General features: G+C 34.2%; 1 protein-coding gene across 3 annotated transcripts in view; it reads left to right on the top strand.

The window, feature by feature from the left end:
• Nucleotides 1-19,416, top strand: part of LOC109045983 (rho GTPase-activating protein 24-like) — a 98,544-nt gene that overhangs the window by 53,986 nt on the left and 25,142 nt on the right. Inside the window, exon 1 of one of the 3 annotated variants that reach the window (XM_042748548.1) lies at nt 3,636-3,872. The exons of the other annotated variants lie outside the window; for them this stretch is intronic. Coding sequence (XP_042604482.1) covers nt 3,851-3,872 — 22 coding nt within the window. The 5' untranslated portion in view covers nt 3,636-3,850. Of the gene's footprint in view, nt 1-3,635; nt 3,873-19,416 lie in introns of those variants that run through there. 3 annotated transcript variants of the gene reach the window in all.

Raw genomic sequence — 19,416 nt, 5'->3', positions numbered from 1 at the left:
TCTCTCTCTTTGCTTGTTTCTGCAGGGCCGCATCCTAACAAAGCAAGTCTGATATTTCTCATAAAGATGGGTTTTCAGTTTTATCACACTTGGTCTTCTCCAACAACTTTATTTATTGCAATCCATCTTCAGCAGCAATATCTCACTGTGGTATGATTTGTAGGAGGAGATGCTTATCAAATTCATCCTTTTCACTCTATACATTGAATCTGCTTTGATAAAGTAATTGAACACCACAGTCTATCATCTTTATGTTCCTTTCAGCCCTTCCACATAAATCTGTCAGGTGGCATAAATGGCATTGTGTTTGAAAATATCCCATTAGTAACATCATCCAACTTAAAACACTGCTTTTGTGAACGAGTATGCAAAAAAAAAAAAAGTTACTCAAAAAATGCTAGTAAATTTCACAAATAATTACATAGAGAGCAAATAAAACATTAAATTAGATGTGATATTTTGCAGTAAAAAAACTAAAATAGTAATAAAAAGTTACAATAATCATAAATTTTTTTTTACAGTGTATTCCAGTCCAAACATAACCATAGATGTATTTGATGAAGCATGTTTTATGTTTCCAGAAGTCTATTCAGATCCTTATGCACTGAAGCTCAAACTTTCGTCAATGTTTCGCGCAGATTAAAGAACTGTTTAGAAGAAAAAAACGGTTTTGGGCCCAGCTGTGAGGGCTGACGTCTGTGTGTGTGTGTTCGTTTAATTCTCTGAGCTCTCCTGCTGTTTTCATTCTTGCCTTCAGTCTGTTTCCCCCGCTGTTCCTCCGTCCTCTGAAGTGTGTGATTGATGGCGGTCATTCATTGAATCATGTTGTCGCACGCCGTGTTTTCCTCGTCCCCTCATCTCTCACATCGTAGCCTGGGGGACCAAAAGAAGAGTTTGTACTTGATTTGTTTCATCGTTCACTTCATTCAAGTCTGATTAATCCCTTGTCTGTCTTGGTCTTTCATAAGCCTCTGGTCTCGTGTGAGAGCTGTCATGGCTTCAGGAACTTATATTTCTTAAGTCAGGAGTGTCTGTGGGGGTGCTGATAGCACAATCTCGGACCTGATTGAGACCAGTATAGCTGAGGGACAAATTGAGGGATTCATATCACAGCTAGACTCTGTGTGGGTATTAGCAGGTCTCGTGCTGATCTGAGACCTGTTAGCTGATTCTTATTAAAAGGTTTATGTATGCTTTCAGGTTTAGAGTACTTGAGTTGTTGAGAAAAGTTCTTGAATTTCATTCTTTTATTATTCAGCTCAGGATTTAGGTCAGGGAAGCTGGTCTGGGGTGAGCTGAACCTATGCAGGCAGGTTCTGCTGTTCTCTGGACTTTTATCCTGAGCTGAGAGGAAACTCAAATGCTTTTGCTGTCATCACGAGCTCTCACACGCCGTAAATAGCCTCTGATGTTTATTTAAGTTCACCGGACTCATCTTGGCAGAGGAAGTGGTGATTTGAGCTTTATTTTTCCTCACATCTATATGTCAGCCATTTTTACTGAGTGTTTTATGATTTCCAGATGTCAGAATCTGCAGATCTTGACCATAGGAATATTATCTCTATGTCCTATTTTGAAAGCAATAACATTTGAATGCTTTAGTCTACAGGTTTTTTTGTATTATTATTTAATATTAAGTTTTAGTTTTTAGTTTTAGTTTTAGTTATGTATAATTTATCCGCTCAGCAAGCACGAAAGAGTTAGATTAAAGCATTTTAAAACTAAAATCACAAACCATCTTGCTGAATCGTGGATACTGGGGATTATAGAGTGTAACTGTGTGGTACCTGAGGCCTTTATCTAAAATGGCTAAAGTTGTGAGTGGGCTCTTCGTCAAAGGAAATGATTGATGCCACCCGAGATTGAAAACAGCAGCCGCAATAACATGAGGGAACAGCAGATATCCCAGAATGCTCCTGGTGTGGGATATGTCTTTTGTGCTCGGCATGATTGAGATAGACAGAGGAAAGGAAAAGGAGTTTGCCATTGTTCTGTCTTTCTCAAGGTCTTGCTCTTTCTCTCTTGGCTTCTTTCAAATCTTCAGCTACAGCCACAGACAGACCTGAGGCCATAAACACACAGTATAGGTCATTCTACTTTAAGATTCAATGTCTGTGCTGTTTCTCAATACATAATCAAAATAAATTTAAATGTTTATGCAAATTGGCCCTTTGTAAAGCTCCACCCCATTGGTTACTGTTGCGAAACCACTTTATTATTCATCCTGCAGGATGAAATGTGTGTTTTGCCCACAGACAAAGGGTTTTGGAATTTCACTTTAGGTGAGAGGTCAAGAAGTCTGTATATTTATGAAGAGTGACTGTGTGTATGTGTGTGAGCAGGCATATAGATGCCAGAGACAAAACGGGAAACACAGACACTTACATAACCTGGTAACGGAGAGGATGTTTGGCTGTCATAGCAAACTTCAAGCCCCTCGAAATATTCTTTCTGTCTCTCACAAACACACACCAGCTCAGATCAGGTTAAGCATTTACATTAAATTTGGCTTTAACATCTATAGTTCATGTGTAAGTGAACACAGTGTTGACACTCTAGGGAACATTCTAGACCTGTTTTGCACCGCTGACATATCCAGCAGAGCAGATATAAGCGGAATACACACTGTGGTTGCACACAGAGCAGTTTTCACACAGTGTCAGCGACCTAAACTGTCACAGACTGTCATTGACTGCTGGGTCAGTGGATGCTAAAGCTATTTGGGTAACGTTTACGTGAAGGAACAGTCTTAATGAATCACCCTCATGTCATTTCACAGACATATAACATCAGTAAAAAGCTTATTTGCTTAGAATGAGTGAATGGGGACAGATGCAGCTAAGCTCCAAAAATGCCATTCATTCATTCGTTTTAAATATCTATTTATTTTTCATTGATTGTTTTTGTTAATTATCAATAAATACTTACGTTAAATATTTATTAAAATTAATTAGTATTTAATTAAATAATTATTTATTATCTATTTATCATATTTATCGTATTTATGCATGCATGTTAAATATTTATTTGCTATTTTTATTATTATATATTTAAAAAAACATGTATTAAATATTTACTTATTTATAAATACATGAAACATATTATTGTATTATTTATGTTTTTGGTTTTAAATATATATGTGGTTATATTATTAATTTAATAATAGATACATACATGTTAAATATTATGCATGTTGAATATTTGTTTTCTTTTTATTTTATTGTTTATTTAATTATGCATATTGCATATATATATATAATATATATATATATATATATATATATATATATTATATATATATATATATATATATATATATATATATATATATATATATATATTATTTTATTAATTATATATTTAAAATTAGCAGATTCTAAAAGCTTTTCACGGATCAAAGTGCAACAGGAAATGGAACTAGAGGAATCAGTTTCCTCGCTGTAGCGACCGGTAGCAGCTCTGTCTGTATTTATAGAGCATGGTGAGGGGCCGAGCTGTTTGGCTGAGTGCCCGCTCTTCGATCGTCAAATTTACAGGCCAGGCCGGGACCCCCAAGAGCCTTGGCGGTCATGATTTATGAGCCACGCTCCCCTGCTCGCCTTCCGCTAGATCGTCACAGTGCATCACTGAACACCATCCGAGCCAATGACACAGCGCTCAACACCGCGGGATCTGCACACGCATGAGAACCTGTTGACCAGTGATGCTTTGACTCCTTCAGTTCAGGCACAGTGAATATCATGCTGAAAGGAGATTAAAACCGGATGAGAGAAAGGAAACCTTGAGAAATGCACAGATGAGAAGAGCAGGACAGAGCTTTGTGCTGGATAGATAGAGCTCCCATCCTGTCATGGACTTAAACTACAACCCAGGTGGGTGGCATGAACATGGAGCCTGTTTGTCTGTCAGGAGGCTTTTTATTGGACAAAACAGAAAGAGGAGGAGAATAAATCAGGTTATTTGTAATGTGATTGCTTACTGTGCAGTTTACTATGACTATTGTTTCAAAACCATCAAGTGTTCAACTTAGTGTACTTGTCATATATATTGTAATGATGCTACAATTCATTTTTGAAATCACAGGAATAAATTACTTTTTAAAATATATTCAGATAGAAAGCAGTTATTTTAAACAGTAAAAATATTTCACAGTATTACTGCTTTTGCTGTGTTTTGGATAAAAAAAAAAAAAATGCAGGCTTGGTGAGCAGAAGAGCCTTCTTTAAAAAGCATACTCATGCTTGACTTCTTCCAGACGCATATTGCTTGTCATATCCATTAGCTGTGTGTTTTCAATTGTGTTCTCTGCATGATTATTTGCTTTCATGAATAAGAAAGATGAAAGGCACAGCTTTAGGGAGATCTCTTCCCATCTCTCTGTTGTCATTCTGGCTCTGTGGTTTAGTGCTTCATTCTCTGAGTGATTTGGAGCCAACTCAGATGCTTTTAAAAAGATGCCTTTTGGCTCTCTTTGCTTATCTTCGTGCGTTCCTCTCTTTAAAGTTATCTGAAGAGCTGACGTGGCACTTTGGGGTGTCAATGCTCTCTAATGGTTCCTCATGGATCACTGTAGCTCTGCTAGATTAAAAAGGCTGTATTGTGGAAAATTCTTCTGAACTCTAATATCCATCCAGACTGTTTCTGAAAACTATAAGCTGCAAAAGAGTTCATTTTAACACACATTTATATATAAACACTGGGATTTAGCAAGATGGCCAGGAATTATTACTTATTTCGCATACAAAGATGGTAGCCAATTATAACAGAGGTCATTCACAAATATAAATCATAAAAGGTACAGCTACTAAAACAGCCGGTTTAATTCCAAGGCACAAAGAGAAGGTCATGTTGAACTGAATTACTACTTCTTTTAGTTCATGAAAACTTTATTAATTTTAAAAGGGAAAAATAATATTTAATACAAATTATATTTAATACATAAATAAAAAAAAATAAAAAAAAAATATGAAAAAAAAATAAAAAAAATATATGTTAAAATATTTAATACAAAGTAGTTTTTATATTTTAGTAAAATATAAGATTAATAAATTATGAACATTTAATTCTATATGATTATGACACACACATATATAAAATCATTTATTATTAATGAATATATTTTTATGTAATAATTAAAAACATTTTTATAAATATCTAAATATTTAAAATGTTTAAAGTATAAATAATTTATACATATATATATATATATATATATATATATATATACATATATATATATAGATATAGATATATATAGATATTATATATATATACACACACACACACACAATATTATTATTCATTAAATATGTACATTATTGCATATTTAATTAATATATAATTATTATGACAATATGAAAAAAATATTCTATTTGAAAGTTTTGTTCATAAATACTTGGTCTGCATTTCTCTACTGTCATATATCAACTGTGCATAGAAATATCTTTCCCAGTCATGCATCTGGATAATTGTGCATTTCCAGCCCACATAATGGAGACTGTCCAAATCTCAGAAGGTGGATTAACGATAATGCAGGTCCTGCGATGACATTATCCAGCTCAATTTATTGCACAACAATGTTAAAACCTCTGGCTGCTAATAGCTCAAAGGTGAACATTATGTCTAAAGGACCATTAGGCGAGAATGTAAGATGATTTTCCAGTGAATGTAGGTGAGACACAAAGGCATGTCTGCTGTCTTTCCCATGCTCTCTGGTCGTTGTTGCAGACAGACCTGTCTTATACATCCAGCCCCAAGAGACTGCAGTCTACATTAGATTAGCAGATGTCACAATTCTCATCCCCTAGCAAGAGCCGTCAACACTTTTTGAGGGTTTGTGTTGTCCTGCAGAGATTTTACTGACATTTGAACTGTCTGAGTTAGTGAGACAGGAAAGAGAGAAAGTAATTGAATAGGACTGAATGGGATTTGTCATAATGTCAGAGCGGAGGCTGTGATTGGTTCAGATAAGGTTCAACTACTTCCCCTGTCAACGAGCCTTGTGAGACCTGCAACAATAACATCCAGTTACAAGGATGTTTAGTGGTCTCAGTGACATGCGATGTTGAAATTGCAGCGGTCATCCATCAAGTGCAGAACTCAACAGAAATGATGACATTTACTTAAGCAGTCTCAGCGTGGGATTATTAGATGGGGGAAAGCAGCACTGTTAAAAATATATATATATATTTCTGTTTCTCACAGACAGCCTGCAGGAGAGAACAATCTCAAAAGAAATCTTTAATACCTCAGTTGTGTCAATGAGAGCCAATGAAGAGGCTTTTTTTATTAAAATATGTATATGTCTATATGTTTATACAACAGTTCAATTCCACATGAAACAACTACTGAGTGTCTTAAAAAACATCTTGTATGCAGAACTACTTCCTTTCGCGATGGATTCAAATCTCAGAATAACAGTTTAACAGCTAAATCCTCCGTTACTAATTTGAAAACGTTACTTTAGAACGAGTAACAAAGGAATGTTGAGTTGCTTCATTAAAAGCTTATTGTATTACTGTACTAAAAGCAGTGTATTATGTGGAGTAGAGTGTTATGAGAGAGTGATTGACTAAGCGATCGTGATTACCTTCATCTCTTACAGCATTCATTCTTCAGCTCAATCTCATATCCACAATAAAACATTAGTTTGAATGCCTGCTGAGGAAAGTGATAGGCTCTTTGTCGTAGTAGCTCAAAATGATTGTATTTGGAAGAAAACGATCAAACACGAGTCAAACGTACAGAATACAGCTATTTATCTTGACAAACAACTTTTTTTTTTAATAGATAAATATCTTAGTGGGAAGGTCCAAAATCCACCTTTGAGTCGCTGTCATTGGAAGCCAGTGTGTTGCCAGATGTTTAGAGGGTATAAATTTCATGCCGTCATGGACCACAACATAGTGCTCAAAGTGTTACAAAATTCTGAAATTATCGTACATTATGGATTTTTTTTAATTTTTTTTATTGATCATACATCGTACAGTGGTCAAAATTATCATACAAATACAATAATTATCATACGTCTGGCAACACTGTTCCTTGTTTACAACTGCGTTTCAGTCTCTTTTAATATATAAGTCTTTACTGATGACTCACTCATAAAAACAGTCTCTTGTCGCCATCTAATGGTGGAATAATGTAACTAAAATCACCCTCATGAACACACACACACGCCAATTCCCAATACTAAATATTATTATTAAATACCAATATTATTTATATAAAATATTATAATATTTAATAAACAGCAGCCATCATAAAAGTTGCTTTAGCAATTCCGTCAAAAGTACAAAGGCAGCGCTCTGATATACATCATTAAAGTTACTATATAAAATATAAACTTATGAAAATTTGATTTTGCCCTCAGCGAAAACGGTTTGCTCTGGAACAAATAATAGATTATAATAAATTCCAGATGATGGTCTGGCCGAGTTGAGGTGCTCTTTGCGGGTTTATGAACGCTGAACATTTAAAAAAAAACTCACAAAAGCAGTATTATTTATTAAATTACACTCGCTGTGAAAAATACTGCAATGATACAAATGATGAAACGTTTTTATTTATATTAAAAAAATATTTTACTAATATTTTCAAAAATGTATAATTGTAATGTAATTTTTATATTAAAACTAAAATATGAATAACTATATTATTAAAAATATTAAATATATTGTAAAAGTTAATATTACTAAATACAATGTCAAGGTAACCCAGATTTAAAAAATAACCCTAGATTTATACTTTCATCCAAATACTGATTGGTTTTCTATCTATTATAAGATGGTTGGATGGAGAGGATCTGCTGGATGTCAGACTGTGATCTGAGGAAGACATCCAGTGATCTAAGACAGCGATGTCCCTTTGTCTTCTCTTTCTCACCCTTCCTCTCTTTTATATCCCTGTCTTTTATCTCTTGTTAGGTTTGTGGTTTGAAGAGATGTTAAGTTACAGAGCTGGTAACCTCACACCTCTAAACTCTCATTCTGAGTCAGAGCCAAGAGTCACGAGGTCACGTGGAGCCCTTGGCTGCTTCTAAAGATGGTGTCATGTGACCTCAGCATCTCCACAGCTGGTTGGCCTGTGACCCAGAATGATGAATGATGTCATAAATACGACTTTAATCTCATGGTGTTTCCCTTTTAATTATCTCATGGTGAGATTTACAGAATCTCATTTGAACAAACCATCATTTCTAAATGTCCAGTCCTGTCAGCGTGGAACAAAAAGTGTGCAGTATGTGGGTGTTTGGGGTGTTTTGGGGTGTACGTGTGCTTGTTTTTGCCCAGATCTTGCTGAGAGAGAATGAGATAATGACTTTACAGGGTGTTTTCTAAAGTCCTAAAGCCCAAATCGACTCTCATCAGCATTTTCTCAGCAGCTCTATCTAAGCCCTATCTTACTGCAGTTCTCAATCCCACAATCCCCTCTGTTCTCTGCGAGCTCTTCATTCTGGCAGCTTGCATGGGCCAGCAGCTTTGCCAGCGCAAACAGCCAGGATCTGGGATGGTAAAACTTACAATACAAACATTCTTATCAGCTGTCTGAATGCTTTTGAGCCAGACGCTGCATGAGGACTGTCATAATAATCAGAGCAGAGCCACTCACCTGCCAAAGAGAGAGAGAGAGAGAGAGAGAGAGAGTGTGTGTGTGTGTGTGTGTGTGTGTGTGTGTGTGTGTGTGTGTGTGTGTGTGTGTGTGTGTGTGTGTGTGTGTGTGTGTGTGTGTGTGTGTGTACATATTTAGTTATAGTTTGGGGACATATTTGCTGTACAGAAGTTAACTCAGTCTGACAAAACCTCTATTTGGGGTTGCTTTTATTACTGCATTTTTTGCTGCATCTTTCTTTCTTTCTTTCTTTCTTTCTTTCTTTCTTTCTTTCCTTATAAGCATATTATTATAACCACACATAAATAATCAATATAACTATCAATCTACCTATCTATCTATCTATCTATCTATCTATCTATGTCTGTCTGTCTGTCTGTCTGTCTGTCTCTCTGTCTGTCTGTCTGTCTGCCTGTCTATCTATGTTCATATTTATATAAAATAATAATTAAAAAAATATATAAAAATAAATAATAATATTTATTTATAACATTTTTATAGAAAAAAATAAACATATATATATATATATATATATATATATATGCATATTTATTTATAACATTTTTATAGAAAAAATTCAGCATTTGTTTATATATATAATACATTTATGTATTTTTGTAATAATTTTTTTGACATTTATTATGTAATGTACAGTATGTATGCACACTGCTAAATATAATTAGCTTTATATAAAACATTTGAAGTTCTCATTTGGATGCTGATGCCTCTAGATTAGGACTGATCATTGCAGATATGTTATTTATGACTGAAAAATTATAACATCTTGCTGCTTTCCGAAGATATTGCAAAGCTTCATATTTCAGTGCTTGATGTTGAAAAGATACTGTTGGCATTGATTGATACTGAAATTGCCCTCAGTCTGTGTCTGTTATCTGACAGCAGATATTGAGTCCAGTGTATGGTCTCCAGAGGCCTATTGATTTGATCAGTGTGTTTGCTAAAGGAATCAGCACCAGTGTGTACATTAACATTCACTTCTGCCTTCAAGTGTCATGTTGACATTGATAAACTATAAATTATAGATGCTATATATGATATACACATGCACAATGCAGCCACGGCTGTGTTGCTGGTAATATCTGAGATATTTGTCTCTCATATTGATTTGACGTTGTATATCAGGGCAGCGATGGGACGCATTGGAAACTGTCTGAGAGATTGATGCTTGCAGTGTCAGATTGTTGCTCGAGGCTCTACAAAGGAATTTGATCTCGGAAATGGAAATGTTCGAGCGCAGTGCAGAAATGAAATGTTTATGATCGTGTGAATAATGATCTCTGGAGCTGCGTAGAGGGGTTTAAGACAGCTTGTGCTTTACTTGTCTCTGCCGATGGCACATGGAAAACGATAACTGGGACGCAGGAAGTAGAGTGTTCACATGCACTCTGACTTGTGTCATCATGTGTGTTTCTTAGATTTTGATTAGGAGGGCGTCGCTATATATACTTCAAATCCGGGATTCGAACAAACTACTAACCATTAATATGAAATTTTGTGAAAGTGAGTCAAGCATAGCATTAGCTCTCTGGTTATGCCTTGAGAATGCCATCTCAGGGGATCCATCAGTAACTGACACAACATGTGCTGTAACAGGTGTTTAGTGCGTTAGCCTACAGGACTCAGCTCCGGGTTTTCTATAGAAAGTCCCGTCTGTTATACAGGGATTATGTTCAGTCTTCCTGTCAGTGGGAAATGGAAGTATTTTCCGAAAACCTGAAACGAAGCTAGCAATGTTTGTGTGCTTATGCAAACAAACACAGCATTAAAATGAATACTTCAAGTCCATTTAGGGCTCACTTGACCAAAATCTTTCAGGCTTGAATGAAAGAATGCTTGAAATTAGTGTTGTAGATAAAAATAAATTGTGCTAGCTTTTTATTATTTTATTTTATTTTATTTTATTTTATTTTATATAAAGTCAATGTAAAAAAGAAAAATATTGTTTATTATTTAATTAAAATATTATATATATTTTTTAGAATTCATATGTTGGCATAATTTATTTTTGTCTAGGAAATAGTTATTTTTATTTAATTTAATTATTATTGTTGTTATTATTATAATGGATAAGGGTGATTGTGAAGGAAGGTTTTTTTGGTCTCTGCATGTTTTTTCATACTTTCCATGACTTTACTATTATTATAAAAGGTGGGAACATTTCATAACTAAATGTAAATATTAAAAAAATATAAAATATTTATTTGAAAAAAATATATTTCCAGAAATCATAAGAATTTTGTTTGCTTTTTATTTTATTAAATAAATACTGGCAAATGACTGTGTTTTTTCCTCTAGTAGCAACACTCATTCTCAGCTTCACCTGTTTTTCAATTGTGAATTTGTTGTGGCGTATTGAATTTAGAGTGTTTTTCTATTGGTAGCCCCAATTTTCCACCAGTTTCATGAGTCAAGATCCCCAATTATCTGATTCCCTATCAGCAACTACACCACCATATAAATCTCTCCCACAGGTGTGTCAGACTTCAAATAGCATTAACTCTTCGTCAGACCCTTCAGGCAAAGAAAAAGCCACTTATAACGTGGAAGACATTCACTGATATCAAACTCAGGCCTGTGGCCTTCTGAACAGACAGAGCTTGGGGGAGGAGGAGATCTTCTAGTAATTTAATATATCATAGGTAGACATGCCCAATGGAGTGAATTTATTATTTGGTTCAATTACCTGTGCTCTGTAACCTATGTGATTTACTACGACACTGGCGGCTGTGGCCATAAATCATTCCTGTGAACCACAGACCTCCACTGCAACCTCACGTCCTGCTATTCCAACCAGGGCAGGTGTCATCTGTGTACCGGCCTAAACCGACCGCCTGACCATTAAAATCGCTAATGCTTTATTAGGCAGCCTGGATGAGAGAGTTGAGAGACTGGGCCATTGCTTTGGTTGTTTGTTCCCATGTTGGTTTTTAACTGGTTTATTAACATTCATTAATGGGAAAGGTAAGCTTTACATAATGAAGCCTGAGCAACAGGAATGTGATCACACAATTTATGCTCACTTTAATTATTGCTCTGGCAAGCATCCATATGACTATTGATCATAAAATTCACATTTTAAGTCTTTGTAGTGTTGTTTTCCTATTAAATATGCCACATTTGTTGTTTTCCCCAGTTTAAGTCATTAATTTACTTCCTCCTTATGTGGTTCCTAGTCTGTATCTGACCGATCAGCAAACTTCGAGCAATTCAGTATTACTTCTGTGCTACAGAACATCGTAATATTGATAGTACTCTGTGTGCTTTGTAATAGCCATAATAAATTTTATACAGTGTAATAGGACTCACTTCTCAGACAGAATAATGTTGAGTTGGTCCTGACCTGAACTGAGACACAGAGGCTATTTTAGATTACAATGTGAGCAACCAAGAAAATTGTCCATTTGCCAAGATGACCTCCCTTTGACCTCCAATTGAACATATTTCTGAAAAAGCTTGGAAATAGTAGCACTCAGAATTCTGATTCATTTTATGGAGTTGATTTACTTGGATTGATTCTTTTGAACTGACTCGTTTTGAATCATTAAACAGAAGAATTCCCATATTTCTGAGTGGTTTTTTTTTATTATTATTTTTTTATTTAATTTAATTTTATTTATTTTATTTATTTTTTATTTTGTAGTTAGAATATTTATTTAATTTAATACTTATCTTTATTTCAGTATTATATATATATATATATATATATATATATATATATATCTAATATATATATATATATATATATATATATATTTAATAAATAATAAGATAGATAGATGAATAAAAGCTACAAAAATTACAATAATACACATTAAAATGACTAAAATTAAAATAAAAACATAAAAGTAATTTTTTTTAAATATTAATAAATAATATAATAGTATCTCAATGATAGTAAAATAACACTGTACCTAACTACCTTGATTTCCACTTCTAAAAAAAAAAAAAAATCCATTGTTTTCAAACAAATTTGTTGCATATAGTCCTGCCCCCAAACTCACAGTTTTACCTGTCGGTGCACTGAAATAAAAGAAATTCAACAATAACAAACAGAAGTTGCATCGAATTTCATCTAAATGAGCAGGACGTCTACTTCAGCTCCTCTACAATAGCAATTGGAGTCTGTCCTCACAGGTAAAAAACAAGCAAAAAAAGCAATCGAATTCATCTGTCCTCACAGGTAACTGTGTATCCTCTACAATAGCAATTGGAGTCTGTCCTCACAGGTAACTGTGTATGTCTGGTCTCCTGCACACTTTAGTGTGGTTTATACGCAAGACGAGATTACTTTCACATACATACTGAGTTACAGTCATGAACCTGGCCACAACGTAACCATACACTGCACAGCATACTCCCCTTATCGGTAAGACACATCGAAGTGCACTAAGTGGTGTCAGGTTGTAATGTCAGTGCTTGTGGTCGTCTTTTAGGTTGGGAACTATTCCGGTTGAGATGTATAGAGCTGAACAACTAGTGTAGCCTTTCACCTTTGCCCTGACCTGGTCTTTTCAATCTCAGTCTCAATGGCTATCGAATGGGCTAAGATGAAGCCACAATGGCTGATGGGAGCTTGTGAGCCCGTTGATATGAGTCCATGAGTTGAGGTGGATCAGATAAACCCCGTCTCCCACTTTTCTTCTCATACCTCTGTGGGGGGCACTGAAACCAGACCCCCGGACATGCACCGGAGGAGCTGGAGATATGAGGCTCATTGTTCAAAGAAAGTCGAAGCGTTTATCTGCTATTGGAATGGCGACCGTGTTGGTTCTACTTGTGTTGTGTGAAGACAGGTCTTCAGCACCATCATCAGCAGCCTCTGTTTTAACCTTGTGTTATCTTAAACAAACTTTAAGATTAGAAAGTTCTTCGTTGATGTTTCTGGTTAATGATGTAATCAGTGCTTCGGTGAATATCATCCACCCAGGGGGGGGCCTTTTTTGCAGTTTCCTTGTGTTATCTTAAAAACAAACTTTAAGATTAGAAAGTTCTTCGTTGATGTTTCTGGTTAATGATGTAATGGAGTAGTTGTGTAGTGTGTTCTGAGGGAATCAATAAATCAGCACTCCCTAGTACTGACCAAAAACGTTGTCCTGAGACATTTACAACTGTTTTTCAATGATCCCTGTGTAGCATTTAAAGTATTTATTTGATAAGTAAAGGACGAAATTGTAAAATAAACTGATCAGTACACACTGTATTTTTTAAGCAATACTGATTGTAATAAGGATTGTACATTATCCCACATAATAAACTGATACTTAATTTTTTTTTATTTATATAGCACCATTAAAAACACGGTATGAAATATTATATATATATATATATATATATATATATATATATATATATATATATATATATTTTATTTTGTGTGTGTTTTTTTTTTTTTTTTTTTTTTTTTTTTTTCGTAAGGATAAAAACCCAAAGGAATAAAAAAAGTAAAAATGCATGAACAGCTTTTTTTTTTTTTTACATTGTTTACACATAATATATTATATATATATATATTATATATATATATATATATATATATATTATATATATATATATATATATATTATATCTAGATATTATATATATATTAAATGGAAATAAAAAATTGGATCTCTCTCTCTGTATACACACACACACACAACACACACACACATATATATATATCCATATATATATATATATATATATACAGTACCCCATACATATATAAAATGTAGTATGTAGTTGAAAATACAATAAAAAAAAATAACAAACTGTCAAATATTACTTTCAAAAAATAACTTAATTTTCTTTCTTCTTTTTTTTTTACAAAACACTTTTGGATAAGTGTATAATTATAATGCATTATAAAGAGTTATTAAAGGGTATAATGCAATATAATTATTCATAATATGTGTTGTAATATCTTGCTGTAAATAATTATAACCAAATTTAAAATGAATCGATAAGTGTAAAAAGGTCATGAGATTGTACAATGCAGTATAATGTATTAACTATGGTTATAATAGGTCATGAGATTGTACAATGCAGTATAAAGTTCATTACTCTTAATTAATGCATTAAAACTACTATTATAATCCATTATACATAAAGGCCACACTTTTACCACACTTTTAAATGGTAAAACATTCACAAATATATATGGAGAAAAAAAAAGTCTACTGACAACTAATCAAACAGTATAAGAACAAAGCAAAAAAGTGTTTGTTGGATTTATTAAATATGTTGTCTGTTTATCATATCATTACTCAACCGGGTCATATAGATAACATAAGGACTAGTTAAAAAGATATGCTAGAAACGGCCACCCCAAACAGCCTTCATAAAAATATAAATATCCTCTGAAAAGATTTCTTCAAATGTTTGACTGACAGACTCTCTGGAGAAGGGGCCGCTTTTTCTCTTCTTCTCTTGTAAGAGCTCCTGGGCCTGTTGAAGCTCTCTATTGTTAGTCTGAAAGAGAAAGAGGTGGGTGTACTCAATTCTCCTCCCCTTCGGCTCTTTCTTCCCCTCCTCCTCGGTCCTCTATGGACCATGTCAGTGCTCCTCAAGTCTGCAGGCCCATAGTCTCCTGGAAGACCCACTCCTCTTCCAGTCTTCCCCACTTCTGAGGCCTCTTTTCTGGGATAGGTTGCTTGATAATGGAGGTGGTGCAACAGGTTGGACATCAGCTATCTCCACGGGATCAGCTATCTCCATTTGGGATATCCGAGTGTCTATCAGGTAATTCTGCTGTTAATTTATACAGTGCTGCAGATGAGAAGCTTTTGAGATGCTAAAATGGTTAACTAGATTTGCTACAAGTATCATAATTTGCATTTGCACATGGAGTGTGACAACATAAATAAATTAGGCCAGTCATTTTCTATAAACTGAAGATTAATTTGAGCGCTCACAGATGCCAGAGTGGTTTTATTTGTAGCGATAAGCACATTTGGGCCCTTTGTGTCTGTCTAAGAGGGACATTATTTATGATACAGTCCCAGTTTCTGTGTTTCTTTATCATGATGTTCTCAGATGTGCATAACAGACCCAATCTCTCTCTTACAACATCAAATGCTCTCTGTACAGCATGCGTTGTGCAACCCATTAATATTTGCTGGATATGCTGGAATCTCAATAACACCACTAATATTCCCCATCTACTCCCCATTAATATTTGCTGGATATCTCCATGAATATTTCTTAGCGGCTCCCTTTAGGCTTTTAAAAACACTTCATAGTAGCTGAGAGGAGTTCAAGCTCGACCAGGATGTATGAAATATGTTATGTCTATCCTGTGCAAACAATGCTATACAGCAATTGTCCTTTTTCCTGCCAAGTCCTTGTGCTTCCTTAGTGTGCTGTGAGCATCTAAATCAAATATTTGTGGCATTTCATAATGCTGTTTTGAGAGGAACATAAGAAAGTAATCATTATCTGTATCTTTGCATTGTTGGTGCAATGACAAATTGATTCCCATGTAACAATGGACTTATTTATGTGGCTGCTTTGTTAATAAAATGGCTGTTGATCTTTGGGATTAGTGAAGTCAATGATGGGAACGCACATAATGGAGCGTTTAAGGGTGAGGGGGCGTTTCTGGAGAAGGTATGTGACAGTAATTGCTGCTCACTATAACCCTTTTGTTTGGTTCCACCTGGTTTGGGCCGTCTTATAGCTCAGGTCACTCATTAAAGAGCAGACAAGCTCATATTCGATGAGACGCTAGAACATAGACATGCACAGAAAGAGCCATACAGTACATAAAATACATAAAATAATAAAATAAAGTACTACTAACAAACTTTTGAAAAGTATTGTAAATATAAAATTAATGAAATATAAATAATGCATTATATTTGTCAACAATTTCCAGATTTGATCCGCTTTTTGTAATGCATTATGGAATTGCATTCTCAGGGAGTAGTGCTGCCTTAAAAATGTGATCCATTTTGGGGCAGATCCTCCGTCCAGAGCCTCAGGTCTCATTGCTTTTGTTATTCCCATGAAACTGCACTCTGCTTCCTGTCAGAGTCCTTGTGGTGTGACAGGTTGTCTAGTCGCTCCAGAAGAGCCCGTCTGCCCATCAGTGGCAGATGGTGTGGGTTTTGAGTTGTTAAAGTCTCAGGATACCTCAAACACAGACACTGACCCAGAGACTGTCTGACTGCAGCTCTGACCCTTTTATTTCACTGCAGTCAGAGACTGACTCTTAAAGACTTTAATTAGAGGACTGTCAAGGAAGACTTCCCTTTTGCTTTGATCCTATATTAACGTAAAAGACCTATTATCATCTATATATTATCTATTATTTTGAAATACTTCCCTTCATCTCTCTCTCTCTCTCTCTCTCTCTCTCTCTCTATATATATATATATATATATATATATAACCTATTCTGCTGCCTTCTGCCAAAAGTGTTATTTGTAAAGGTCAGTAGATTAGGAATGGGAATGGAGAAACTTCTCACAGTGGACAACATAATAATCCTGTTTATTGGTCAAATCTCCTGACAAGCATGAAGTCTCCCTGCTTTCACTTTCACCATAGTACTTGGTTTATCTCCTGTTATGTTTTCCCAGAGAGAAGTGTGAGATTGACATAGTGCCTTTGATTGGATTTACTGACGGAAACAATGGCTTGCGTCATCTGTGCAGATGATTGGTTGAGAGCAGGGACTGTGATTAGCCAATCGTTCACCTTATCTGACCTACATCACTACATGACCAAATCAGCTCATTCACCTTTGGCAAGAGTGAATAAAAGCCATGTGGTTTACAAGATAATAATTTTTCTTTTATGATATAACTTAATTACCCTTCTGTCACATAAGTGTCAATTCTAGAAGTAATCACCATCAAGGTGCCGCCACACTAGGATCTGAGCAAGCAAAATTACCTTTCAACCTGCAGTGAATTTGGACAGGATAAATGTAATAAATAATAAAAGTAATAATTAATAATAATAATAATAATAATAATAATAATAATAATAATAATAATAATAATAATAACAATAAATAATGTTTAATACTGACATTTGTATAAATATATAAATTATATTTTTTAATTATTAAATTTTAATTATTTTTAATTATTTTTAAATCAAAAAGTATTTAAAATAATTAAATGGGTATTTTTTTTAAAATAATTGTTTATTTGTTAATTGTTATAATTATTTAGTCATATTAATATTAATTCATTAGGAATTAAACATGCAAAATTGCTTTGCACCTGCAGTAAATTTGTACAACAGGAAAAATGTAATAAATAAATATGTATCTATATAAAAATAAATACATATTATTTATATAACTATTTAATATTGACATTTGTATGAATATATTTTCTGCATTGTTAAATTAATATTTACTATAATTTAATTGGTTATTTATTATTATTTATAAAACATTATTAATCATAACATTTGTTAGTGATTATAATTATGTAATCATATTAATCATATCCATATTAATGAACTAAACTTATGCAATGTGATCTAATGTTACACTTTAGTGCTTCAGAGTTTAATAAATAATACATATAAATTAATAATTGTGTAACATTTTTGTTTAATTATTAAATTATTCATTATAATGTATTAAATTCTTAATTATTTAATTAAGCAATTATTTTTTTTATATTACATTAATATTATTCTATAATTTATATTTAATGTTTATAATTATGTAATCATATGTATGTTAATTATTTATTGATAGTGATATTATTACAAAAAAAAAAAAACAATATTAATGTTTAATCATTTTTAAATTTTAATATATGTGTATGAATGGAAGTCTAGTTTGACTTCACTTTTAGAAAAGCAGTTTTCTTCCAAAAAAAAAGTGGGGGGGGGCAAAAAAAATCCCAAAGCCATTATTAAGTTTACATAAACCGAGGGAGTTATGCCTCGTATGTTCAACTGCTAGAGCAAAAATGGATGCACTAACTCTCTCAATCATCCATAATAAAAAGCACAGAGTCAAATGCATTGCATGTTAATCAAGTGCTGGATTTATTCCATGACTTTCTAAAATCTAGTTTCCAAATGGCTGTTATCTTTTGACAGCTGCTTGGGCTGTTGGACAGGCAATCCATCAAACTTCCATCAATTATGTTTCATATTTATCACAACGGTGAGTCCAAATCTCTGTGTTATTCGGTTTCGTCAGCTATCGCAAGAAGTGGGTTGTCTCTGTGCTCAAACGATAAGCTTTCCCGATCACAACCTGGTTTATTTACATAATTAAATGCAGTTATTATTAGACGTACTACACGCACGCAATGAAATTGTTTTATGTGCTTTGACTAATGGAGACGTGTTTACTACGTAAACCCTGACATGGGTTGTAAATCCAAGTTAAGATTATTAGGCCCGAACACAACAGACTGTTTGTGAGTTTGTCTAATCCTTCATTCCATGAAGGTCATGATCTGCAACTGCAGTAGCTAAAATCTAATGACGTAAAGCTGAATAATCTATTGCGATATGATATCGGTTTGACAGCCACAAGAATTGATTCAGTGTGTCACTGGACTCAGAGTGCAACTTTCCACGCAACAGCATCAATCATTCATGCCACATTAGCGCTAGGAGACAGAGTTCGTCCCTTAGAGCTCGTAAGCACTGCTGTAGGACTGAGACTTGGAAAGAAAGAGCAGAGAAGGTGAAATATGTTTTGTTTGCAGGAGTCATGGAAGCACGGCACGCTAGTTCAATGGAACATACTAGGAAATGACTGTAAACAATCCGCCTCATTCCTTTGCCACGGCAACAGAGGTGATTCCCTGACAACAGACAACA

The sequence above is a fragment of the Cyprinus carpio genome, chromosome B21 (genome assembly GCF_018340385.1).
Source record: "Cyprinus carpio isolate SPL01 chromosome B21, ASM1834038v1, whole genome shotgun sequence".
In the NCBI taxonomy this organism is placed as follows: domain Eukaryota; kingdom Metazoa; phylum Chordata; class Actinopteri; order Cypriniformes; family Cyprinidae; genus Cyprinus; species Cyprinus carpio.
Note: the sequence above shows the minus strand (reverse complement) of the source record. Positions and strands in the feature narration are given on the sequence as shown.